This window comes from Xiphophorus couchianus, chromosome 16 (genome assembly GCF_001444195.1).
Source record: "Xiphophorus couchianus chromosome 16, X_couchianus-1.0, whole genome shotgun sequence".
In the NCBI taxonomy this organism is placed as follows: domain Eukaryota; kingdom Metazoa; phylum Chordata; class Actinopteri; order Cyprinodontiformes; family Poeciliidae; genus Xiphophorus; species Xiphophorus couchianus.
The window spans coordinates 12,563,703-12,590,782 of NC_040243.1; the positions used below are offsets into that span (position 1 = coordinate 12,563,703).

Genomic DNA, 27,080 nt, shown 5'->3' on the forward strand with positions numbered 1-27,080 from the left:
TTAAAGAGGTCATATAGAAGCACATTTCAAAGATGCAAAGTTATGGAAATGATTAACTAGGAAAAGAGAAAAGGAAAGCAAAACTTATCCTTACAAACGACTCATTGTATCTGTTGTAAAGAATAAGCTCTCAGCTACACTTTTATATTATGAAGCCACTCCTCTCTAACGTTTTCCCTCCTTTTTTTGTCAGAAGTCTTATTTTCCACCCCTTCCTTCACCTCCATTCTCAGAAATAGTGAACCGCCTCTTTGCAAATGATCTGGTGAAATTCCACTTCACATTTTAAATTGTTTTCAAAACTTGCTTTTTGCTGTTTTGTTTTTTCTCTTTTTTATTTGTTCTCACCTTTTTTGACCTAACTTCTTTTGTCTTCATCATTTTCAGTAACAGGTAAGACTTTTCCTTTTAAATTGGATGTTAGATGATTCTAACTACATAAAAAAAAATTATGTTCAGCTGCTCATTAATACATCATGGTTTCTCTTGCAGTTTCTTGTTTACGTCATGGATGACTTTGTTTGCAAGATATTAAATGACTGGGGCCTAAGCGAGTGGATAGAAACATTTAGAGGTTAAGTATAGCATTTCTTTGCTGTAGTGTTTTGAGGAAATGCAAGATCTTTATGTTGCAAAAGAAGTTTCCACCAACGTCAATCCACTTAACCAGCTGTTATATAATTTTTTATGCATAAATGTGGCACTAGCCGTCGTTGTTACAGCAAGTACTTTGCACCTCATAATGCTCTGAATGTAAAGGAAGACTCTGACATAAATGAGTTATTAAGCAAGACAATGCGTGTAACATACCTGACCTAAAACAGAAATCTTCAAGATGCCAAATAACTTCACCTGAGTTACATCAACAGGGTCAGGTCTCCTACAGACATAAAAGCTTGTGGTTATGAATTATAGATTATATGAAATACAGAGGGACCATAAAAGATAAAACAAAGCAAAGTTTATTTTTAGGGGTACTAATAATCAGTAATTTTGTAAAAATGTATTATTTCTTGATGCATGATTTTATGTTTCTATTCATTAAACATACTTTTATAAAGTTTTGTAAACAGATTCCTTTCTTCCTTCAAAAAAATAAAAACAAAAAATTTGTGGACACATCATTAGCATGTAAATGACTTTAAGTGTGGAGATTGTGGACCATCCCAGAAGTATTGTATCCTGGTTGCAAATTATGACATTACAAACAATCTTAGTGTTAAACACTGAATGTCACTGTCTTGTCAAAGATGTTACAACAATACCAATGCACTTTGCTGTTAAATAGTCAATAAAATTCAGGCAAAATTTAAATGTGACCTTAGGCCCTGACGAAATCATTGACACACCCTTTTGGGAAAATAGAAGCATCCAATTTCAAATCATACATTTTTTAAACTACTGATGTTGTAGGGACCAACTATGGTCTTTATCGTTTTGAGTGAAAGACATTTATACCCCCACTCTTTATGAAACATCTTTTTCGTCTTTAAAAGTAAATTTTCATCACTTATTGTTGACAAACCACTTATTTCATTATAGAACAAGGCGTTGACAAGAAATATCTGTACTGTCTTGAGGATCAAGACGTGGGAGAATTGATTTCCAAAGTGGGACCAAGAGCACATTTCAGAAAGAAACTGAGGCTGTTAAAGGTAATTAGCTACAGTACATGACATGCATGCGTGTTTTAACCACACCATTCACATCCTATGTAAATATATTAGATTGCAACCAAACTTTTACATGGTGCTTATAAGTCTAATTAAATATATCATTACCAGTCACAACACTGACTATAATCTTATGGATTCTTGGACATTTGCAAATGACATCAATGTGCTTGTCTGCAGGAAGAACAAAACAGAAATGAGGACACATTGCCTTTATCTTTACCAGTAAGATCAACAGATTACACTAAATGTTATTTACATTAATCAACAAAACACTGAGTTGGATTGAAATTCTAACATTAATGTTTTATCCGTATATCACTACATTATTTATAATTTAGATTGAACAGGAGCAGAAAAACACAACTGTTCAGGCTGAGGTAAGTATGACAGTTTTGTCCTTAGCTAAATTTCAATTATCTGTGTTGAATGGACAACTGGCTGTTTTACACAAAGTGGTTTACACCAGTAGTTCTGAAAGTTTTGAAGACTGACTGTCTTTGGAGGAAGATCCAATTCTTATCACATCCTTTTACATCACATGTGGCTCTGTTGACGGTGTTGCTTCTGGTTAGCCTCAGGTTTAGAAATTTAACATAGATGGAAACCAGATTGGTTCAACTATCTTTTTTCATAAAAATAGAAGCAAAACGAAATGTCTATCTTTTCAGAACCTGCATAACTTGTAAGTGAAAGGTAATCTCAGAAGTGCATTGACCTAAGGGTTTGGCAGTTGTGAAACTATGAGGACAATATGCTGCATTATTAACTGAGAATAAAAGGACATTGAATATGAGTTGCTAAGATCATTTCTACCTTTTAGCTGTAATTATGATCAATGAAGCCTTTTAAAAGCTTTACTAGAAATACTAAATCACTCTTTACTGTCGATTTGTTTGCTACATTACAAAAGATTAAAAAGTGTTTGTCCCATTAAATTATGCAAAGGCAGTTAAATAAATATGTTCATTCTCAGGTACAGCCATCCACAAGTGATGGAGGTGAGAATTACAGTTTCTTACATGTTTCTTACATACGTAACTTGTTGCAAAAATAAACACTAGTTATAAATCCATTAAACTATTTTTCTCTTGTTTTTGTCTGGAAATACAAAAAAAAAGGAAAGAGAAAGCTGGATCTGGAGAAGTTTAACAAAAGAGAACCAACACCAAAACGGTTTCGCAGGAGTATGTCAGCATCTTTGCCAGGTAATTCTTCATGAAAATGACAACAGGCAATTAAAAGAATAAAAGCTTGTCACAACCCAACTTACAGAGCAATAAAATTGAGTTCATTTTACTGCAGATGCTAATTTGCAGATATCAGCTGCAAATTAAATTATTTTTGATCGATGATTTATAATTAATATCATTTGTGATCGTCAAAAAATTTGAGGTGTAGGTTGTTTAGAAACACATCTAATGCAAAACAAAATAACAGAAACGCCAAACCACAGGAATGTGAGCAAGTTCAGACAGAGATAGTAGGAACAGCATCTTGTTCAAATGATCGCACACAGAACTCAGTGTTAAACCACTCATCACACAGTTTACGATGCATTTGTTGTCAAAGCAATATTCAAAACTGTGTCTGGTTTATCACTGTGTGAAAGCCAGTATCAATGGAATGGGGCTCAAAATCCTTCTCAGTTTAGATCTGAAAATGTAATTTTTCTCTTTTCTTTTTTTTTAATAACAGAACTAAGAATACTGTCTGAGGTGAAAAATGTAATGAGACATGTTCTGGATAAACTACACCGTCAAGAAAACACAAAGCTGAATTCTTTCCTAAGGTGAGTACATCTGGTGTCTGCTTGAATAATTTTTATGGTTTTTATTCAATTTACCTTCATCTTTTGGGCCATGGCTACTTCTATATGAGTTAAATAGGCGACTGTGGCTCTTTGATAGAGTAGTTGTCTTGCGATCGAAAGGTTGTAGGTTCGATTCCAGCTTCCTCCTGCCACATGTCGATGTGCCTCTGGGCAAGGCACTTAACCCCTACCGATCTGCGTATTGGTGTATAAATGTGTACACAAATGTGTGTTTGTGCGACTGGGTGAATGTGACTCTAGTGTAAAGCGCTTTGAGTGGTCAAAATGACTGGAAAAGTGCTATATAAGTTCAGTTCAGTCCATTTAAAACCAGAACAAGATGCACCGTATGCACACTTTATATGTGAGGCTCCAGATCATGTCTAAAATACAATCTTCTCTCCCACCACTTCCCCCCTTAACTCCTCTTCTTTCTCTAGACATGAAGGCCTGCCCTTTGTTTTAGCCTCTAAAATCTAAAAAAAGTTTTACATTTGCCAACCAAATGATGTTCATATAGAAAGTTCTTGTAACAGTGTCTCTAGTAAAGACTGATTTGTTTGCCAAATCACTTTAGGTAAATGTAGTAAGTAAGGGGATTAACATATTTTAAGGAAATCTGGAGGCAAGAGAGCTCATTTGACCTGACCTGCCTCACTTTATGATCACTGGATTGAAACACAGATGGTACTGCTAAGTAGTCAGGAAGTTTTAATATACTGAAAACTTTGAGTTTGAGGAACTAAAAGCATTTATGGCATGAATCATACACGTCATTCAACCAAACTCCAACTCCTGAAGGATACAAACACATTTGTAATGTACAGGCTAAACTGCACTTTACAAACTACAAGTCTGACCACGAATTGCTCTTCTTCAAGTTTTGTGGGGGTTTTAGTCAAGCCTGAAGATGCTTCTGTTTTTCAATCCCACTGATCCAGGCATGTGGAGAATACAGTTTACTATTGTTACATTAACAACACAACAAATACTATCCTGAAATTTCTGAAGCTACACTTTTGTTATCACCAAGCTATTGGCAGAGTCTCAGTCTTTATGTGATGTCACTGTTGTTCTATATTTTCCCCCGTTGTTGATGACTGTATTTGCTGTGTAATGATGGAACAAGTTCAATGCCTCCTCTTCCTAACTGATACCTTTCTACAATGTGATCAAAATCTTTTCCAACCTCTGTGTATTTACAGAAGACTTCAAAAGTTAATATTCTCAGGTTCAGATTCTTGTTACAATGTAATTTTAAATATAAATATAAATGCTAAAACATACACATTAATATGTTTTAAAAGTTAATAAATCAACACACCTTTATTTTTTCACAGGGATAAAATTAGGGATCTGGAGACAGACAGAAGAGAACTGGTTGGTGTTTTTGGTAAAACTGGAGCTGGAAAGACCAGTTTGATAAACGCTCTCATTGATGAGAGGAAACTTTTGCCGTCTGGAGATGTTGATGCATGTACTTCAGTCATGATTAAAGTGGAGGCAAACATGTGCAACACAAAGTATGAGGCACATATTGAATTTATCACAAAAGAGGTAAAACATCTATAGAAATATTCCCTCCTGTTTCACGTGAACTGAAGAATCACAATGTAATAGAGTTAATCAAACATTTTTTATGTCCAGGAATGGAAAGATGAGTTGTGGTCAGTGAGTCAGTTTCAAGAGAATACTGCAGATCAGAAAAAAGAGGATGAGGATGATGATTATCAGGATGTGGCTGAAAAGCTGTCTGCACTCTATGGAGAGGAATGGAAACAAAAATCTTCTGAACAACTAATGGACCCCAAATATTTCAGAGAAATACCAGAATTTCTTCAATCCACAGGAAAGATACTGTCATGTGAAACAGTAAGTGTGAGATGGTGAATGAATTGTTGAAAGTGTTAGCTGCAATCAGGACAGCCAACATCAGGAATAACTAGAAATATATAAGTGGTTTCATTTAATCATTTATATGCCACAAATAATAAAGAGAGAATGGTATTTTAGTCATATTTTATTAATCTATGAAATTAAACCACTTGAAAATGGCCACAAATATTGTTAGGAACTTATTAAACATGGAGAGAGGGTTTGCTGACAACAATGTGCAAGCTGAACATCTAAAGCCGCTCATCTTCTTTAACTAAAACACCAGCAATCTCATTTATAAAGTATTGTATAGGATCCATTCTAAAAGTATATATGTGTATATAAACACCCGAAAGGGGTGTACATACGCACCTGGCTGAACACATGACTCTTCAATCTTCCTTTACAAATCACACCTAAAGCTAAATATTTGCACAAAAGGTTCCATCTCCTGCTTTGCCAGCTACACACCCACATTTAAACATAAATTGTTGATGCAAAGCAGCTCATATATTTTTGTGTTTAAGTACTAATTTGTGGAATAAGTCAATAAATAATGTCAGTGTCTACAGTTCATATTTTTAAAGAAGTATGTTTTCAAAGACGTTACTGGAATTATCAGGAATTTCTGAAATATTTGAAAGCTCAGAGGGTATAATAGCACTTCGCACCCATCTGTTTCTGGTTGAATAACCTAAATAACAGACTGAAAATAATAAATATTTTTCCTGTCAAGCTCATCTGTCTATTCAATAATTTAGAAGCAAAAAGGGGTGTTGAATTAAAAATGTTGCTTATTTTATATATAGTTTTCAATTAAAATGTGATTATTTGCGAATAATTAATTACAGACCCTCCGATTAAAAATGTCGAGCCCAACCACTAATATCCATATTATTTCTGGTTTTGCAAGTCTTTTGCCTCCATACTACATTTAGAGGAACATTTCTCAATGAAATTTGTCAACTTGGTCTTGCAAATTAAACTAAACAAGCACTTTTGATTTAAAGTAAAATTTCCTATGTTTACCTTCTTTCCATTTTTTCACAGGCTAACGAGCTATCTGCTAAAATGATTAAATACACAAGAACTGAATCAAATCATGGAGGACAAAAAGGCATAAACAGGTGGTATTGGCCTCTTGTGAAGTGTGTGACTGTCAAAGTGCCTCATGATTTTCCCCAGCACATCACTCTTGTGGACCTTCCTGGAAATGGAGACCGTAACAAGAGCAGAGATACAATGTGGAAAGGGGTAATGTACTGCTATATAAAGAAAAAAAGAAACCTATGAACACATGATATTGATTACTATTATATCTTTATTGCTGCTCCAGATTGTTGGAAATTGTTCTACTGTGTGGATCGTCACTGAAATCAACCGAGCAGCATCAGAGAAAGAATCCTGGGAAATCTTGAAGAGTGTCAGTAGTCTCCTAGGAAACGGTGGGGAGTGCAGATACATTCACTTTATCTGCACAAAATCTGATGTTATTGAAGACTCTACTGATCAGTAAGTGAAATGAGGCAACAAAAGAGTGCAATACATTTAGTACTTAAGACATGTTCTTAAAAATTAGTAATTGGAAAACTCAACAGGAGTCTCGTTCGCAAATCTTCATCCTCTTTCCACTAAAGTTCTATAAAAGTTGTACTTGTCAATAAATAGGATTTGTGATGAATCAGGATTCTGTGGAGAATCAAAATTCTTCAGCTGAAACAACTAAGGATCAACATGTCTTTTTCCATCAGCTCAGCTGACCTTCAGGCCAAAATCATCAGAAGAAACATTAAAGTAAAGGAAGCAGTGCGCAAAGAATTCAACAAGCTACACAAGATTAAGGTGAGCTTTGCATGTCAAGACAATAACTAAAACGAATACTGTCTATAGCTTCAAAATAAATAAGTCAAGTCAAGTTTATTTATATAGAGAATGAACATATTTATTTAACTGCCTTTGCATAATGTAATGGGACAAACACTTTTTAATCTTTTGTAATGTAGCAAACAAATCACCCTTTGGTCGACAGTAAAGAGTGATTTAGTATTTCTAGTAAAGCTTTTAAAAGGCTTCAGTGATCATAATTACAGCTAAAAGGTAGAAGTGATCTTAACAACTCATATTCAATGTCCTTTTATTCTCAGTTAATAATGCAGCATATTGTCTTCATAGTTTCACAACTGCCATTAGGTCAAAGCATTTAAAAAGCACAAGACAAGGCAGTTCACCAATTGTGAAAAAAGCATAACATTTTGTCAAATGCCATTTTAAAATCATCAATCAACATGTTGGTCAATGTCTCTTATTATGGTTCAAAAGTAACTCTAAACAAGTGGGTTTTAAGTCTTGATTTAAAGCTACGTCTCCCTGTTTAGTTCTGGTTCTGGTTTGCAGAGCAACCAAAAGACTTGTTTTGTATTTTGGTGCTAACCCGTTCAATGATTTATAAGTTAACAACAGTATCTTGAGGCCTATTCTCTGAACTACATGGGGGCCAGTGTAAGGACTTTAGAAGTGGGGTGATGTGCTCTATCCTCCTGGTTTTAGTGAGAACGTGAACAGCCACATTCTGCAATGTTGCCTTTTTAGGCAGACCTGTGAAAACACTTGCAGTAATCAATGTGACTAAAGATACATGTATGGATGAGTTTCTCTAGATGTTGCTGGGATCTTAATTCTGGAAAATAAATGAAATTAACAAAATTTGTTTTACCTAGAAACACTTCAGTGATGACTCTTTCAAAGTGTACACAGTGAGCTCCAAAGAGTTTCTGAAACCAAAGGTTCTCAGTCCAGAGAATACTGGTATGTTAAATTCCTAATTTCTCTGAATGCTTTGTTGGTAACTAAGATCCTCTCAGCAATCTGACTGCGACACTGTTGAAATAAAGTTAATAATGTTTTTGCTTTCACAGAAATCCCCAAGCTTCAAGATTTTTTGCAAAATCTCAATGACAGTCACTCAGAGACCCTAAACTATGTTTCTGGAGCTCATGGGATTCTCTCTTTGATTCATGGAGCTAGCTTGAAAAGACAGGTGAGTTTCCTCAAACTTCCAAGTCTCTCCATAACCTTTCACCTCCACATCACTCTGATGTGACATAATCATTTCTTCACAGACTCTGAGACCCAACTTCTTTGTCTCTCTGCTTTCCACCATTAGATTGGAAGTTAAAAGTTGAGTAGGCCATATAATCTCCAGTATCATCTGAAACACAAATTTTCTATCTACTTTCAAAGCCAGTTCACTTTTCATATGCAGTGCTCTTAATTGCTATTTTCTGCATGTCATTTGATTTTTTTTATTTATGAATTTAATTATTGTGCAGCTCTCTCCAGGTACTCCTTCTTCCTCCCACAGTCAAAAAATATGACTATCTGTAAATTCTCCTTAGGTGTTAGGGTGTGTATGCGTATGGTTGTTTGTCCAGTCTGTCTCTGTTGGATGATGGATGGATTATTGTGCAGCATCATTTAAGATTTTGGAAGAAGTGTTTGAATAATCTGCTTATTTTTTCTTATTATTATTATTGAAACAAGTTTCATAGGCACGATTAATTACTCTATCATAAATAGTTACCAGTTTTTACAACATGTACTAACAAGGAGTTGCCTTTTTCAGCCTGGAATACACACAGAAGTATGTGAAAAGCTTGAGATAAACATTGCCGCCCAACTTGATCCAGTCCAAAAAGCAATAGAAACAGCTTGCTTGGTTTTTGAGGAATGCCTGCGTGAAGGGGTTGAACGATCGAAAAGCTCATGTGAAAAAAAGCTGAATAACTTTCTACATCCTCGGGTATGTTACTTGGCAGTAACCACAGAGTTAATTTAAATTTTCTGTTGCGTCTGAAATAATGCCTTATTTTTAAGGGAAAGAGTGGTAGTGGTTATCACAGAACATTAAAGAGCGTTTTCAAAAATGGTGGAGTCCACAAACCCAAAAAGGGAAAACAAATAAACCTCAACATGAAGCTCACTTCATTCCTGACTGACAGCATTGATGAGGAATTCAGGAAAACCTTCCCGTAAGAACTTAATATGCTATGAAAAGTATTGTTCAACTCTGATGAAAGTGTAAAATTTGTAAATCCACAATTCAGGGGTTTATTAAAAGAAAATTATGATAAAGTACCATTTGTGAATGACTTCATTGTATCAAAATGTTTCAGAAATGAACGAAAATGTGGACCATTTAATGGTGTCATTGACAAGTTTTCACTTGACACTGAAAGTCTGAAGCAAAAGTACGAAGATGTGAAACTGCAGCTGATCTTTCTCAGTACAGAGGTAAACGACAGAGAAAATACGGCTCTTTTTCATTTAGCGTTGCAACAATTTATCAGATTTTAATAATAGCAATTTTTCTTTAGTTTTCACGGTAAAATTGCTTTCCTTACATGTCTCATAGGAGGAAAAACTTAAGAAAAAGCTGAACAAAAAGATTAGAGACCAAAAGAAAATAATGTACAACAGCCTGATAGAGACAATTGAGGAGACCATGCAAGAGTGCTACAAGAGTGAGAATTTCTATCATTACAAAAACTATATTTTACAATAAAACATATTTAAAATCTTTCTTACCATTTGCGATTGATCTTTTTGATGCAGCTGCAGCGGGATACTCAGGTCCTGGTATGCTGGAGAAAATGAGAGAAACAGTATCAAGACATGTTCGTGAATCAAAGGACACCATGTTTGCAGAGGCTAAAAACGTCATGATGAACCACCTCCTGAGCTTAACGGTTTGTCCTTATTTTAATATTGAAACAGTATCTATGCTGCTTATTCAGAGCAAAATCTGAACTATCCATCTAACAGGTATATCAGAAACAAAGTCCTCCACAATTACTCTCACCCAATATGTTTCAACGGTCTTGATAAGAAATGTATCTATGTGGCAATAATATCTCAGAGAATATCTCTAATAAGGTTCCCACAGTATTCAGTGGAATAAAAAGGCCCACAGCATTAGAAATCTTGCGGCGTACCTAATGGCGGGCATGAGGTACATTCTTCGTTGTACTTCACATAAACCTGGAGTGTTTGCTGCTTGGAAAGCTCAATTTCTATATGACCAATTTACACAGTTCCAGTCAAAAACCTTAATGTGGTTTTTCTGGCAACAAATTTGTAGTAAAAGATCCTAGACAACATGTCTGACTAAAAGTTATGTTTTTTCATAAGACCAGTGGCATTCTGTTAGATTAAAATATTGCACAAAACGAAGTGTATTAAAACTTTTAATAAACTGAGTTTATTAAAATTCTGCTTTGTGCAAAATATATTTTAAATTCTTTTAAAGAATCTAAAAGAATTTTTTTATTCTTTTAGATTCTTAAGCTAAAAGAATGTAAAAAGGAAATCTATTGATATCCCTCTATAATTACTCATACATCTATGAGTAATTGCAGAGGGTGTTGTATGTGTAAACTAGTTTGTCTTGAATCCAGCTTTAGACTTCTACCTAAAAATAAAGATTTTAATGTTAAATTAGGTGGAAATTTTCACAACAATGAAAGACACATTGAACAACTCCATGGACCTCTCCCTCAGGACAGACAGTCAATCGATTCCAGGTAAAGCAAGACTTATTTGTGTTTGAAATGTGGCCTGAAAGACATTCTGTAAATATATGATGCTACATCTCATCAAAAACTGCTTTCTTAGATGTTTCAACAGAGCTCGCAATGGTAAATAAAATCCAGAGTAAACTTAAGAACAACTCAAATTAGGAAAGCTCATGAAAAGGGTAAAGTATTGAATTTTATTTTCAACATTGACTGGTATTGATCAATGGAGTATATGATTTGAATAAAATGTCTTCCTTTCAAATTAACAGCTCCTCCAAAGCCATGACAAGGATCATCATAAGGAAAGCTTCCTCTCTGTCTTTATGTCATCGCAACAATGCTTCTCATTCTGCTCATTTTGGGAGCGTTTGACTGAGAAATAGTCTCCATTAGCAGATCCTTTGCAGTTCTTACTTGTTTTTTGTAACCATTTCTGGGGTGGAACAACAAGGTTTACCTCTATTTTTAGCCAAATATTGTAAATTAGCCTAATCAGAAACGTACAGATTCCTGACATCATCAACTGAAACAACTTTGCTCCAAGATTATTCATTTAAAACAAATGTATTACTGTTGCGACTTTCTGCATGTTTGTTAATCATTTCCTGTGAAATAATTCTTATATAGAAATTATTATAGTAATTAATGATTTCAAAAAAAAAACATAATTAAAAAAGTAAACAAAAAAGTCTTTTTTTTTTTTTTACTTTGAAACACTTGAGACTTTTTTGTAGCGAATGACTTCTGTTTGCTAAACTGGAGAAAGAAACATGTCACAAGTGAAGCTTTAGATAAGACGGAACCTTATTACTGTATAATAAAGATAAAGAGTTTTAAGAGTTTCACAAACAATTATCAAAGTTTTCTTTAATCAATGTAGAATTATTTATTCAAGGTTTAGCTTGTCCAATTCAGGTTTTAAGCATGTTTTACACAAAGCTGGTTTTAGCATGTCTGAAAACCAATAAACATGCACCATTTTTGTGTTTAACAAATAAAAATTTTAATTAGTTTCAAACTGTGTTAAAAATAGACAGTTTTGGCTGTACATGTTTATATTTTTAGCTATTTGTTGCTGTTGGTAAAAGTTGGAATAAATAATATGAATAGAATTGATTTTTTTTTTCACACTGTATGATGAACACACTCAAACAAGACTTACTTCTCCCTATGATAAAATCTTTTGAAAACAAACCTAACAATAAAAGAAAGTGTCACACCTCTAAGTATACGCTTAAACGCTGTATGAAGAAGGATTTAAGGGTCAGTAATCATGAGAGTCTTCTTCAGAATCTTCACCATGTGGATTTTCAGCCTCATCCTTTCAGGGTTCAGAGGAAACTTTAAAAATTTTATATTGGGACAATTGATAAGATGGAGGTCTAGGGAATTTTGTCACTAATAGCTGTAGTGATACATTTTGGAAATAGGTGCCTCACACTTGGAATACAACATATAAGATTAATACGGTTACTGCTACAATGAAGAGTTATCTATACCTGAATATTTTACATTTTTTCCAACTTTCCTTTCTCCTGATCAAGCATGTTTTGATATAGGAAAGGAAGGACACTTAAAAGACTAGCAGGTCATGTTTATATCCACTTATGTACATTTTAATTAGACAGAATAAAAAAAAAAAAGATGCACAAAACAAATACAACCCAAATCCTGAGGTGGTGACATAAGAGAAGACTTGTAGACTATTTCTTTCAATAAGCTGAAATTTATCCAAATTAATAATCTAAGACGAAACCATGTATGAGGTTGAAATTTAAGGTGTGTACAATGTGCATGTTTATGCAAAGCAAAACCACAAGGTTAAACGTTGCACGCAAGGGTGAGAGACGGCATCTTCCATAAAGCATTTGCCCCAGGACATTACAATAATACCTGAAAGAGCCTGAAACCTCTTGATTTACCGCTCCCTGGGAAAACAAGGAACTGCTCATAAAATATTTCCTTATTAATTTCTAACTAAAAGAATAGCCGTTATGATAAACATCTTCTATACCAAAACAGAAACTCACAATGCACCAGTGGGAGAATCAAGAACACTAGAAGTGACATTTAATGTCACTTTATGATCTCATTCTGCATTGCTCTGCTGGTTATGAAAAGACAAACTAGTTCGTTGCAGTTTTTTGATAGAAGTGGATAGTAAACAACTCTAGTCCAAGTCTGTTATTGTATGGGGGGGAAAAAACCTATTGGCAAACACTGACTTCTTCTCAAGGTCTCATTTCAGTCACATATATATATATATATATATATATACATATAATGTACATTTATACAATGTAATGTGGCGTCGAATAAATTAAATAATGTGTACGCAGCAGCCCATAGTTGGCTTAAGACAAGTTACAACTGAAACAGGAAGAAAACAAGAGAGTCGTTATCTTGTGTGCAAAACAGAGAGTGTGGTGTCATGGGAACCAGGTATTTAAGAACATGCTGAATATCCTTATGCAAAAAACTTGGAAAATAAGTCAAGTTTTGATTTTGTGGGATTGCTTCTGTGAAGTGAAGAGATGGGACAAAAAGAAATGTGATTGTGTTCATGAACGTGCATAAAATCACTGAATTGTGTATAACTGATGGAACAAATGGCTTGCAGTCAGATTTTACTTATAAATACAGTTTCCCTCCAAAGGTATAATGTTTTATGATCAGATAGCAGGTCCAAAGTACCACGAGATTGGCCAATACTTACATGTGAAGCCCATCTTATCCCCTCCCATCTTATCGTATCTTTGTCAGCAAAGGTTTAAAAATCAGTCTCTGTCCTTTTCTGCTCTGTAGTGAGAGGTGTGACTGACAGACCGGCCCACCAGATCATGTCTGAATGTTTACAGTTAACAACATTCCCCCCACTGTTGCCAACTCAGTGACTTTGTTGCTATATTTAGCGACATTTCAGACAAAAAAGATTTATATCAGCCAAAATCAAAATCAGCAGGTCAGGCTTTTTGAAGATCGGTAACCAGGGATCGGCCTGAAAACTGGAATCAGTGCAGCCCTATACACATATTCATGACATTCTTTGATTAAATAAATTTTTCTTAAGTGTAACTCCAATAGCTAAAAATGTAATTTGTACCAGGTGACTCTTTCTCCCCTGAGAATGTGGATTGGTACTGGACTGATTCTGTGCCTTCAAATGATTTTAACAGAAGTTTCACATAACTTAGAAGTTGATGTAAAAATAATGTTTGTTTTAGTCACAAAATGATTATGCTCAGCAGCAAACAACAAATCCCCAACCACAGCATAAAGTAGCTCATCGATGTAGCAGCTATGTAGCCTGACATAAAAACATTTTGCTAGACAATGTCAAACATTGAGAAGTTTTAATTATTGTTATCAAACGTTATCAAACAGAGCATTTTGAAGCCAAAAATACCTCAGAAATATACAGAGTCAACCATGAGAATCAACTCATTTAAAGTTTAAACTCAGTTTCACAAAAACACAAAGACCCTAGCATAAATGTTTGACTGTTGAACTGGACCGTTGCAGGTCTCCATCAAGCTAATTTTCTATTTTCAGCTTTACAAATCTTTTACATTACATTACATTACTAAAGCACATTAAAACATACCTTCATCTTGGCTTTTTCTAATCTTCCTCTTTTTTTCCTCCCTCCCTGAAGGATTCTTGAGACATTGTTTTGCTTACTTAACTTCTGACCGAAGCTTTCTGGACATCTTAATGTGCACTGCTCTTTGCACAGCAGTTCGTCTTACCAGTGAAGCATGCGGTACCTACTGCAGTCACCAGGGGCCCCAAGAGCAATTTATTTATTTTCTTTATATCAATAAAATAATAATTTCTACATAAATTATCAAACATATATTATTGTAAAAACAAATCACCTCATAGTGATATTGTGTGTTTTTGATATTATGACAGAAATTATTACAAAAAAAAAGAAAAATCAGCTCCTCTGAAGGGGCCCCTTAGTGACCCTGGGGCCCTAAGCGGCTGCTTAGTGTGCTTATGCCTTGGGCTGGCCCCGGCCCTCCATCTTACATCTGGAGAGCAAGAGAACCCTCTTTGGGGTACATTTCTGAGATTTGTTGTTTGCTACCTTCACGAACCTTGAGGTCCTACCTCTCACTAACAACTAGTGGACCTTTGATTTCTTCATGGACAGACTAAAAGGTTTTCTCTGGACTTACTGTGAGGAAATGATCATCACGTGGTTGTTTGGTTCTTACTGTATTTTTAGTTAGGTTTAGTTTTATGGTTATCTTTGACTTGTGTTTTTTTTAATCACTTGTTCTGTATTCTTCATTTTCTTTATTTTGAAACTGTAGCTTGAGCTGCGGTTTCCAAGCTAGAGCAGCCCAACCCCCGCCGTCACTTCTCCACCTGTAATGATATGCAGCACCAGTAGGTGGTGATGGGAGGGGGTAGAAACCTGAGGGTATAATGACTGATGCTTTTAGTTAATTAACCAGATAACTTTAAAAGACTTGGCTTCCTTTATGTACTGTACAAAGGTTATGTGCAAAACAGAGAGTATGGTGTCATGGGAACCAGGTATTTAAGAACATGCTGAATATCCTTATGCAAAAAACTTGTACAAGGTACAAACATTAGATGTTTGTACTGCATCTAATGTTTGTACTGCAGTACATAAAGGAAGCGTTCCTTTATGTACTGCAGTACAAACATTACACCACCCAGATCCTAAACAAGCCGACGCAATTAGCAAACACCTGGTGGAACTGCGTGGAAGACCTGTTATGCCAGCTACTTCTCAGTGCAACTCTGGTAAAAGAATGAAATCAACTCTCCAGTTATGCTTTTGAAGAGGAAATAACATTATAACATGATTTCAAGCTAAAAAAAAATATAAAGTTGATTTTACATTCTGCCCCTTTAACTAAGACGTGTAGCAAGTTTTATAGCTGTACAAAGACATTTAAAGAAATATGCAACATATTAACTAAAAACATACCTGCCAGGGTATTTGTATCTTTACTTTTTTATATGTAAAAATGACATCTGTATTTTTTCTAATGACTGCTTCTGCCATTTTACAATCAGCCGCTTTTCTCTTTTGATCGCCTCCTCACGTGTCACGAGTTTTCCTGCAAACCACACCCCCTACTTTCAATGTTTTTTCTTCTTCCTTTTTTTTTTTTGCTCAGTAATCTGCCTCTCTGTGAGAAAACCTGCAACATTTCATGTTATCTTCTTCTAAAGGTTTGCTTTGTATTTTTTTCCGCAACTTTCCGGGATTCTTTGACCCTGTCGTTTTGCTCTTTTCTTCTCCTCCCATCCTGTTTGACTTAGGTCTTTGCATTCCCTTCAGAAGCAGGTGAGCATTTCAAATGTGCTAATTTGAACTCTTAAAATGTTATCCTATCTGCATTTTTTCAGCACCAGCTTACCGGGAAGATGTTATAGTAATGCTGCGTAGTAATCGCTCTTCCTGACGATCAGATTTTTTCACTTTCAGTTTCGGTTCTTGGAAATGGATACGTTTGTATGCGATAAACTAAGCCAGTGGGGTTTCAGTGAGTTTATTGAAATATTTAAAGGTAAAGTATGACAAATCTTGACTACTAATGAGGAAATGTCTTTTTTTTCCATTTTATTTGGTTTACCAACATTGGCATAACTTTAGCTGTAGAAATAAAAGCACTTTGTTCTCCTGACTGGACATAGTTTTAAAAACAATCACAACTGTTGTTTAACAAGTGAAGTGCATATATATTTTTGTTCAATTTTTTTGTCAAACCTCTCGTTAATGTGTTTTAAAGGGTCCAACCTTTGTTTCTCCATTAGATGGCACTGTAAAATCTACTAAACATTTGAATGGTTTTTATTATTATTTTTTAAATCAGCTCTTGAGAGCCAAATTTTACTTTAATAGCATAAATGTTTACAGCCTGGCAGCATCATGTAAAAATGCCCAAATTTAAACATGAAGCATGACTTTTGTGAAAAGTTTGAGGAGAAATTAAACAAACTAAAGTACCAGGCAAAGTCATTTTCAGGCTGGTGATGTTACAAAATAAACTATGTACAAGGAAAGTAGTATAATTTATTGGTGACCCTCTCCCTTTCCTTTCACCATCATTGTATTTTCCATTTACTGAAAATACAAGAGCTCTACACTTATTTTATAAAAAGGGTTTTCTCATACAAGCACTTCATGGCATAGAAAAAATGGTCTCTTAGCAATAAATAACATTGTTTATAACATTTCCTCTCCTGCATAAAATAGATTTTTGCATCTCTTTAAATTATATTTCTAAGGTTGTGGTTAACAGAGTCTCATTGGATTACAGATCAAGGGGTTGACACAGAGAGCCTTTATTGTCTTGAGGATCAAGATATTGACAAGCTGATAACAAAAGTGGGACCGAGAGCACGGTTCAAGAAAAGACTCAATCGGTTAAAGGTAATGCAATACATTATTAAACATTTAGTACCATGGCTTGTGCCTATGTAAAAACCATTGTGTATGTAACATTTTATTTTCATCTTAGGAAGAAGAAAACACTAATGGTGAAAAAGAAGTTTGTCCTAAACCAGTAAGTTAAACCTATTCTGACTACAAATGTCAAGTATTACATCCATTAACTATCAGTACCTAAATGATCTTAGACTGGGAATATACTTTAATTTAGTAAAACTGTGTTTGCCTAACAAAATTAATTATTTTTACCTTAGTGTCAAGTGCAGAATGAAGATGCAACTGATTTGACAACGGTAAGTGTAGGAGAATTCTGGTCTCTATTTCCTTTTTTTGCAAACAAAAACTGGAAAAGCATCTTTTGTATTATATATTTGGGCCTCCTTATTCTGACACTCCTGAATAAATCTAGGACAGGCACTTGCCTTCTGAAGTAACCTAATCATAACTCCTAGATGTGGTGGATGCTACATATTGGTCCTATTTTTTTTTAAATAAATTGCCCCTGTGACAGCAATGTTTATGTAAAGAGTAAGAGTAACCTTTTATTCTTGTAAGTCAAATAAAATAATGTTTCTTATAATATCCAGCCAAAAACCTAGTAAACATATTTAATTTAAATATACAAAATCTTAAAAAGTCATTTTTGTGTGCATCCTCAGATTTTACCCTCCACGAGTAATACAGGTGGGAAATCCAACCTATATTTCATATTTTTTATTGTTTTTGAGAGACCCATCTAATTTACCCATCTATTTATGTTTTTGTAAAAAGGAAAGCGAAAACTTGACCTTCAGGAAGAATCTAGCATAAAGAAACCAAAGCGACAGCATGAAAGATTTCAATTCACAGGTATTGATATGTTTTGATCAAAGGTGTCAAAATAATGTTGATGTAGAAATGTGACGCATTTTTAGGTAAGCGTAAAATATTTTGTCAGTGTATTATAATAAACAAAATATATTTTGCTTAAATTATGTTTAGTTTGAACTTCTTTGGTAAAAGATTGCATTGACGAAGTGAGAGGAGCAACAAAATTAACTTCCTTTGCATTAAATGTTCACTATTGTTGCTAAGCCTTTGTATGGTTTTCACTAACAGAATCAATGATACTGAATGATGTGAAAAACATAATGACACATGTTCATGCTAAACTACAAAATCAAGAGACAACAGATCTTAATGAATTCCTTATGTAAGTATAATTTTCTATTATTTTGTCATGCCTTACAAACAAATAATTACAAGCTTGAGCTCAAAGTTTCCCTGTTTATGTGGGTTTTTTCTCTCTTCTCTGAGTTTTGTAGGTTTGTTTAATTTTGTTTTAATTAAAGACACAATTTGTCACAAAACTTCCTACCTCCTGTCATCATTTGGCTTCTCTGGTAATTCCACAGAAATTCATGAAACAAAATATTTTCATATCATGATGGCAGTGTTTGTGAAGAGTAATTAGTCTGGTGGATGGTGATTACATAATATGAAGTTCATGTGCACCGGTGCTGCTAAGCCTTCAGGAATACAGGCAAATTATGGCCATGACCATGTGATCTACAAAAGTGTGCCATTCTGAAAGCATGAGAGAGACATGCCAGTGTTAACTTTTTAGATAATTCTGCACACAGGTGGAAGCAATTTTATTTTTTCTTAATTTTTAACAGGACCAAAATTAGAGATTTGGAAACAGACAAAAGGGAGCTGGTTGGTGTTTTTGGTAAAACTGGAGCTGGAAAGACCTCATTGATTAATGCAGTCATTGGTGTGAAGAAACTTTTGCCATCTGGAGATGTAGATGCATGTACCTCGGTCATGATCAAAGTGGAGGCGAACGCTCTCAACTCAAATTATGAAGCAGAGATCGAGTTCATCAACAAAGAGGTAAACAGAACCATCAAACTGTTTGTTCATATTTTATCTAACATAAGGCATTGCGGGGTTACACACTTAAACCCAACACAATATTTTCTTTTCAGGAGTGGGAAGATGAGTTGGGGACTGTAGATCGCTTTCTTGAGGATGACGAAGAGCAAGAGAAGCATGACGATGATGAAGAGAACGATGGTCATCATGACCTTATTGAGAAGCTTACAGCACTATATGGAGAAGAATGGAAACAAAAATCATCACAACAACTCATGGACAACAGATACTTCAGAGAGATTCCAGAGTTTCTTCAGTCCACAAAGAAGATTTTAACTTGTGAATCGGTAAGATGTGACTTTTAGGTCTGGAAAGATAGTGACAAATCAAAACTGGCCAGGCTTTATTTACTAGGTTGTGGTTTTGAACGATAGACTTTCGGCATCACCTGGCCCTCTAAATTGACCCAGTCGAAAACTAAAACAACATTTGGGGTCATTCATATAATGAATACAGGTATACAAAAAGTGGAGGTGTATGAATCATACTTGTGTTTTAACATGAATAAGTCCATACCTTAATCCAAATGTGAATATGTAGCTAAACTTGATAATTAATGTTTGAAATGTTGCCAGTTCTTCGTTAGCTGCTCAGTTCAAAGAACACCTTTGGTTTCTAACTATCTAAGTAGAGCTTTCTTCGAGGTGGAGACACACACCATGTGTGCTTCACCTTCCATTTCATGGACTGCTTTGTTTGCTCCGTCAGGCTATAGAGCTATCTGCAAAAATGTTGAAGTACACCAAACAAGGAGAAGACAAAGATATAAAAAGGTGGTACTGGCCAATTGTGAAGTGTGTCACTGTCAAAGTGCCCCAAAATAATTTTCTCCAGCATGTCACACTTGTGGACCTTCCTGGAAATGGAGACCGTAACAAGAGCCGAGATACAATGTGGAAAAAGGTACATTATACCTTGGTACTGTAGTCTTCAGTCTTTCAACTTTCATATTTTTAAAGCATTCATTTTCATTGTAACAACGTCACCTCAGATTGTTGTTCTACGGTGTGGATCGTATCTGAAATCAACCGAGCAGCATCTGATAGAGAATCCTGGGAGATCCTGAAAAGGGCCAGTAATTTCCTTGGAAACGGTGGCGAGTGTCGAAACATTCACTTCATCTGCACCAAGTCTGATGTTTTAGGAGAGTTACATGATGCGTAAGTTTGCTAATATACTAAAAGTGGAAAATTTTAAGAGTCAGTTCAGACATCAGTGAGGATGGGTCAAAGGCTTAATACTTGTACTTACAAACGGTGTTACATGGTGTCAAAAAAACACAACACTAACAGTGCTATGACGTACATTGTTATCTTTTGGGAATCATTGTCATGGACATTGAGCTAAACATCCACCAAAAGCGATTAACTGGTTTATGAGTGTAGATAAATGACTTAAAGAAAAATGTGTAAGAGGTTTTCAGTAAACTGAAACTAGAACAGACATTTATAGTTTCAAGTAAAAAATATGACTAAGCTGACTAAAGGAACACATAGATACTCTGGGAAGTATAAGGTCCCCACAAAGTAAAATAAATGTGTGAAAATGTTTTTTTTTATCCTTTATTGTCACTGAAAGTTCATTTATGAAATGTTGCTGATTTTTATTCTAAGTCTCCACTATTCAAACTATTAAAAAAGGTTCAAATACTTTTCAAGGTGCTTCATTTATATCTGTAGTAGTTGCTACATTTAATGATGTGATTTGTGTCATAACGTTTTCACTAGTGAATGTTTTCTTTTAGTTCACCAGCTGATATTCAGGCCTTAATCGTAAATAGAAACTTAAAAGCCAAGGAAGCAGTGGGCAAAGAATTCAACAAGCTAAGCAAGATAAAGGTGAGCTTTGAACTGCATCTGATTTTCAAATTGACCGTCTACAATTAAATAACATGAGCAAATTCAATTCTCCACAGAAATATTTTAGTAATGAGTGTTTCAAAGTCTTCACAGTGAGCTCTGCAGAGTTTCTGAAACCAAAAAACCTAAAGCCGGAGGACACTGGTAGGCTACAACTTAAAATGGAAGATTCCTCAGTATGATGCTAATATGACCTAATTGTCTTTTCCAAGAAATTCCAGAGCTTCAAGATTTTTTGCAAAATCTAAACGACTCTCACTCAGTGACACTAAATTACGTTTCTGGAGCTCAAGGGATTCTGTCTTTGATGCAAGGGGCCAGCTTGAAAAAAGTGGTAAGGCTGAGAAAAGAAAAATCTTAATTTTCCCAGTAATCTTGAATATCTAAAGAAGACGCACATTTTGTGGTACAGAGATTTACAGAAAAGTCATTTGCCCTAACAAATATTAGGGGGGTTCAGGGAGGGTGAGCAGCGTGGACACAGGAATGATTGACAGCAGCAAGATCATCCTTTTGACTCTGCTTGGTTGTTTCTAGTTGGCTTCTATTGCCTTCTTGGAGAAGGCAGAGGAGCTAGATGTTGTCACATATTTTCTGTTTCATATTGTACAGTCATCACACAGTGACAGTTTCAACAAATATGTAAAACAAAATATATATATATTTTTTTAATAAAAGTTACGTACTGAAGTTTTAACCTGGTCTATTTTTATCTAAAGGGAAGGAATTATAAGAAAAGTATATCCCATATAGAGGATGTCAAGCCACATTTGAAGTAAAATGAAGTGACTAATACTGTGTTATGATATAGTTTCTCCCCATCAGCAGGGCCTGTCGTTAATGGTAAGGATAGTTAGAATGGCCACCAGTCTTCCTTTAATGTTTAGTCATTTCTCCCCCATTAACACATTTTGCAGCATGTTCACAAGTTTGATTGACAGCACTAAGTCACTTCTTCTGGCTCAGGTTAGTTCTTTTGATTGGTAGCAGTGTATTTATTTAGAAGGCAGCAGCAGCACAGGCAGGAAGTGGAGGAGCTCGATCTTTTCATAGATCTGTCTCATACGGTCATGATGACCTGGTGATAGTTTTAACAAATATGTAAAAACATTTTTTTTTATAAAAGTTACGTACTGCAGCTTTTAATAATAACCTCAACGTCTAAAAAGATTCTTACTTCTTACTGATCTGTTAGCAATTCTATATTTGAAGTTTGTTCCAGTTACTTTTTCAACATAACAAACTGTGGTTCAAACATTCTGATCTAATGTTTGATTAAAACTTGCTAATTTCTGTCCCAATATCATAAACCCAGAATATAGGATAAAGTAAAAATTGTTGTTGTGTGGAGACCCAGGATGCAGTGAACTTAAAATGACTCAGTTAATGATGCTTTAAATGAAGAATGTGTGTTTTTTTTAGGCTGGCTGTTGTAAAGTTGTGTCTGATGACCTTGAGACAAACCTGAATTGTCAACTTGATGAAATCAGAGATGAAATGCGGGAGATCTACACCACCTTCATAAAATGTCTCAATGAAGGAGTTGAAAAATCCAAAAGTTCTTGTAAAAATATTCTGAAATTCTTCTTATATCCTACAGTACGTAATCTGATAGTTGCATTTATACGAATCTATGTTCTAAACGGTTTCTATTTTTGTCTTTTTATTTATTTCTTTTTAATATCTGTTTTTTCCCCAGAGAAAGAGTGGAAGTGCCCAATACTACATCCTGAAGAGTGTCGTCAAAAATGGTGGCATCCACAAACCAAAAAAGGGGAAAGAAATAAATTTCAACATGAAATTAACTTCATTCTTGAGTAAAAGCATCGATGAGGAATTCAGAAAAACTTTTCCGTAAGAACTTTATAAACACAGATGCTTTCCTGAAACTGAGGAACTTACACTTCTATAAATAATTTAAATGTGATGAAAATTTTCAGCAATGAAGGAAATTGTGGTCCATTCAATGGAGTGATCAATAGGTTTTCACTTGACGTTGAAAAACTAAAACCAAAGTACAAGGATGCAGACCTGCAGCTGACTTTTCTTAAGACGGAGGTATTAGAAAACATTTTTACTGAATCCATCTGCTCTAAATATTTGTAATAGGACAATTCATTGACTCTTGACTATTTTTTTCTTAGGAGGAAAAGCTAAAGACAAAACTGAACAAAATGATTCGTGACAACAAAAAAGTAATCTACATGAGTCTAACCAAAACAGTTGAGGAAATCATGAAAGAGTGCTATGAAAGTAACAACAGCTACATTTTTAATCAAAACAGATGTTACTAATTTGTGTTATTGTTTGGACATTAATTAACTTTTTTTTTTGCAGAGGCTGCACAGTTTCGAGGAAAGAACACACTGCAGAACATAAGGGAAACAATACAGCAATATGTGTACAATTTTCAGAACAGCATGTTTGAGAAAGCCAAGAATGTCATGTTGGAGCTTCTCCTTAAACTGATGGTTTGTTTCATTTTATACATTAAAATTGCATAATTACATTTAAAAGACAATGTATTTTAAAAGCATTCATATCCATTCAGGTTTTTGATATTTTATCAATTACAACCACTAAGACTAAATTATTTATTTATTTATACACTAGCACAAATGAATCATTGTGAATTGGAAGGAGCATTATTTTTTGAATATTGTTTAGGAATATGAATCTAAAAAGTGTGATTTTGTTTTTGTTTTCATTCCCTTGAGGTTATACTGAGGTAATAGTATATTTTAGAATATTTTTCTACCAAGTTTGCTTTTCTAGAGATTAAATATTTTCCCTATTCTTCCTTGCAAAAACTCTGTCAGACTGAATTGTCTGAATTTAAAGTCTTGCCACTGGCTCTCAGTTGGATTTACATCTGTACATTGACTTTGAGCGTTCCTCTGTACCTCTGGCTGCATATTGAGTGTTGTCCTGTTGGATGGTGAGGTACAGTCTTCTGCAGCCTCTTTTGAGTTGTTTTCCAGGATTTCCTGTATTTAGCTACATTCAATCTAAACTAAACTGCTTCTATATGAGTGTTGAAAAGAGGCGTTCCAACATTTATAAGCATTTGTAAACTTGTATCATATTTGCAATAAATGCTTACTAATTGTTATGATTATAAATTAGGCGGATATCCTGGGACTTCTGGAAAAAGACATGATGGAATCTATTGAGCTGTCCCTCAATACTGAAGACTGTACAATTCCAGGTAAAATTACCACATCATCCGCTCTTGGCAGTTTTAGGTTAAAAGTAATCTTTGGTTTAAGATATCTCTTCTGACTGGAAACAAAATTTTTGTCTGAAGTGATCCAACCAGAGTTTTAGCTTTAATCAAGCGGAGGAGGTTGAAAATGGCCGTCCAACCTCAAAAAGTTTGAGCTCATTAAATTGTCTAAAAACCAGGTGAAAAAAAACTGTAGTCAGCAATTATAAGAACATTTGATTGGTGGAGTACCAATAGATATTTTAATTAATATTTAAAAAATGTATTAACTAAGACTATAAATAATTTAGTGCTTGGAGTTATTCGCTAAAACTGAAGCAAACAAAATCAATTGTTTTATGTCTTATCATCTTTTGAGAAAGGCTTCTTTCATTTCCTATTAAATACAAACATCTTCAATGATTGAAAATACTTTTGAATATAAATCTGTCAAGGGGATGAATTATTTTTGGTCATAACTGGAAATATGTCACTAACATTCCTATAATCACAACAAACACATAATGACAAAAATTGCTTCCTTAGATGTGTCAACTGAGCTTGGAATGGTGCAGAAACTCTGCGAGGAGTTGAGCAGCAGCATGGACGCATAAATATCCTTAAAATGGACATGACATTTATAAATGGCAGTGACTGCGAACTTTCTTTCCAGACATGTTAGCAAAGATTTATGATACTTTGTATTTTCTTTCATTTATAACATTCTGACCTACAATCATCCTCTTAGGATCATTGCAATGACACAATATTCTAATATCTGTATGTCTTTGTTTCTGTTTTATCACCAGGTGTAAATGCTCTGATTGGCCACATGAAATCTTCTTTGTACAGATTTGATGTACTGATTTTATTGGCGCCTATGTTGTAGATATGATTTATATGTCCTTAAACACTGCCAGCATTCCCATTTATTTTAAGCAAGCTGTTGGCAAGTCAATGCTAAGCAATAATATAAATATATTTTCATAATAATGACAGGTCAGAACCATTCCTCACATAAAAGATTGTTTTTGTTATGTGTATTTTCTGAATATTAATAATAAATAAATGATGTTTGAATTTATGTGTATGAATGTGTTATTAGCTAACACAGCAACTAATATTTCCTGTCAACTTTCATATCCTGCAACAAATATAAATGACATGAATGTTAATTTGTACAATCTTGGCAAAAAATATAAATTTTTACAGTGTGTGATAAATGAATATTGTGAACAGTTGGGCTTTCTTAATTGTACCTGTTCTACTGTGTTGTTTTTTCATTAAAAAAAGTAATCATCTGTTGTAATGTAAAAATCATAGGAAAATGTAATAAAAATATATGTAAATCTTATCATTTCTAGAATTGTTTGCTTTTAGGACCCACAAATTCCAAACAGCTGAACACAAATGAAGTTACACTTATAGATCCACAAACTATAAACATTGCTTGTGGATTTATAAATATAACATCAATCTATGGTTTGAAGTAAAAGCAATCATAATATTGTAACACATTGATGAAGAATACTGGAAAAACTAAACCAATGGGCCAATAGGTTTGGGTATAGCGTAGTGGTGTGTTTAAATGAAATACAAAGGCAGTTATATGAATTGAAATAACAAACTTTCTTTAGTGAATTAAACCGTGAAATTAACACAAAGTTGAACAAGACATAATTACAAAGTTTACAAAGCCATGGCCATAAAAATTGGTTAAGTTCTGACAGTTTCTGTTTGGGCATCAGCCAACCAGGCATTGCCAGTTACACCAGACAGCCAGTTCATACCTGGCCTCAGACATGCTAACCTTAAGCATCTAGATTAATAGATGAAGCTGGGCGTAATGCTGCCTGTTTCAACACATCCCAGTGAGTGCGTGCAAAACAGTGTTGCATTATGTCCTCGGCTCGACTGGATACAGGGACATTGAGTCATTTCTAATTGAGATCTATGAGTAACTTTAATGTATAGTTACAGTGGATCACTTACCATTTCCACCACACCGGGAGAAACTGATACAGACAGAGACAAGCCTTACAACAGTAAATCTCTTTGTTCAAACTCACAATATGACTGAGAGAAGACCCAACATGGGAAACGGTTTGTTTTGTCCTTCTATACAAGCTGTTATGTAATGAAACAGTGCCATCTAGTAAATCACATTAGATGAAAAACCCCCTAGGCAGACTTTTCTCACTGTTTTCCTTTGAAGTTTTATGGTTTCGTTTTCTGAAAAGAAATGTACGTAATATATTCCACTTCCTTGGAATTTTCTGGGTGGGGTTTCTTCAAAGTATTGAGAAATTTAATGATAATATCAGTTGTTGCATCTCATCATGACTGACAAGTGAAGTGAAACAAACCAAGTAAAATGATTCAAACTGCCAACATGCAGTGTCTGACAACTGCCAGGAAGAAACAGGAAGATGCAATTTTATATTTTGTAGATTTGTTCTAAAGAAGTAAGTCGAGTCTCAAAAAGAAGCTGATGTAAAATACTGGAATGGTTTCAATAGCGTGCCAACAGAGAGTAGTGGTTTCTCTGCTGGATGTTGATGTGATCTTTCATACTGAAGAGCACTTCTTACAGTACCATATAAGTTAATAATAAGCAGAGGAAAAAACAAAAGTGTCAGATACTTCTATCAAATACAGAATAGAATGACCTGAGAAAACACAACTGTGCAAATTGTGGAAACTCTGAAGATGAATTTACAGAAGTA

At 34.6% G+C, this 27,080-nt stretch overlaps 3 protein-coding genes across 3 annotated transcripts in view; all 3 read left to right on the top strand.

Moving 5' to 3' along the window:
• The first annotated feature begins 279 nt into the window (after positions 1 to 279).
• The window catches only part of LOC114159877 (nuclear GTPase SLIP-GC-like), a 40,875-nt gene continuing 14,074 nt past the window's right edge, over positions 280 to 27,080 (top strand). The window contains exons 1-12 of the mRNA XM_028042122.1: positions 280 to 393; positions 493 to 574; positions 1,543 to 1,655; positions 1,854 to 1,898; positions 2,015 to 2,053; positions 2,650 to 2,674; positions 2,795 to 2,881; positions 3,372 to 3,465; positions 4,827 to 5,043; positions 5,134 to 5,358; positions 6,412 to 6,615; positions 6,698 to 6,750. Coding sequence (XP_027897923.1) covers positions 508 to 574; positions 1,543 to 1,655; positions 1,854 to 1,898; positions 2,015 to 2,053; positions 2,650 to 2,674; positions 2,795 to 2,881; positions 3,372 to 3,465; positions 4,827 to 5,043; positions 5,134 to 5,358; positions 6,412 to 6,615; positions 6,698 to 6,750 — 1,169 coding nt within the window. The 5' untranslated portion in view covers positions 280 to 393; positions 493 to 507. The remainder of the gene's footprint in view (positions 394 to 492; positions 575 to 1,542; positions 1,656 to 1,853; positions 1,899 to 2,014; positions 2,054 to 2,649; positions 2,675 to 2,794; positions 2,882 to 3,371; positions 3,466 to 4,826; positions 5,044 to 5,133; positions 5,359 to 6,411; positions 6,616 to 6,697; positions 6,751 to 27,080) is intronic.
• LOC114159878 (nuclear GTPase SLIP-GC-like) lies at positions 16,041 to 21,113 on the top strand. Its single transcript, XM_028042123.1, has 13 exons — positions 16,041 to 16,266; positions 16,408 to 16,489; positions 17,243 to 17,355; positions 17,444 to 17,488; positions 17,628 to 17,666; positions 18,033 to 18,057; positions 18,145 to 18,222; positions 18,472 to 18,565; positions 19,032 to 19,248; positions 19,344 to 19,577; positions 19,999 to 20,193; positions 20,282 to 20,450; positions 21,035 to 21,113. The coding sequence occupies exons 2-12, from the start codon at positions 16,423 to 16,425 to the stop codon at positions 20,354 to 20,356; spliced, it is 1,182 nt and encodes a 393-aa protein (XP_027897924.1). The 5' UTR covers positions 16,041 to 16,266; positions 16,408 to 16,422; the 3' UTR covers positions 20,357 to 20,450; positions 21,035 to 21,113.
• LOC114159879 (uncharacterized) lies at positions 21,161 to 25,577 on the top strand. The gene is made up of 9 exons (XM_028042124.1): positions 21,161 to 21,293; positions 21,362 to 21,483; positions 22,572 to 22,748; positions 22,849 to 23,003; positions 23,090 to 23,207; positions 23,294 to 23,402; positions 23,487 to 23,620; positions 24,276 to 24,357; positions 24,901 to 25,577. The coding sequence occupies exons 1-9, from the start codon at positions 21,182 to 21,184 to the stop codon at positions 24,966 to 24,968; spliced, it is 1,077 nt and encodes a 358-aa protein (XP_027897925.1). The 5' UTR covers positions 21,161 to 21,181; the 3' UTR covers positions 24,969 to 25,577.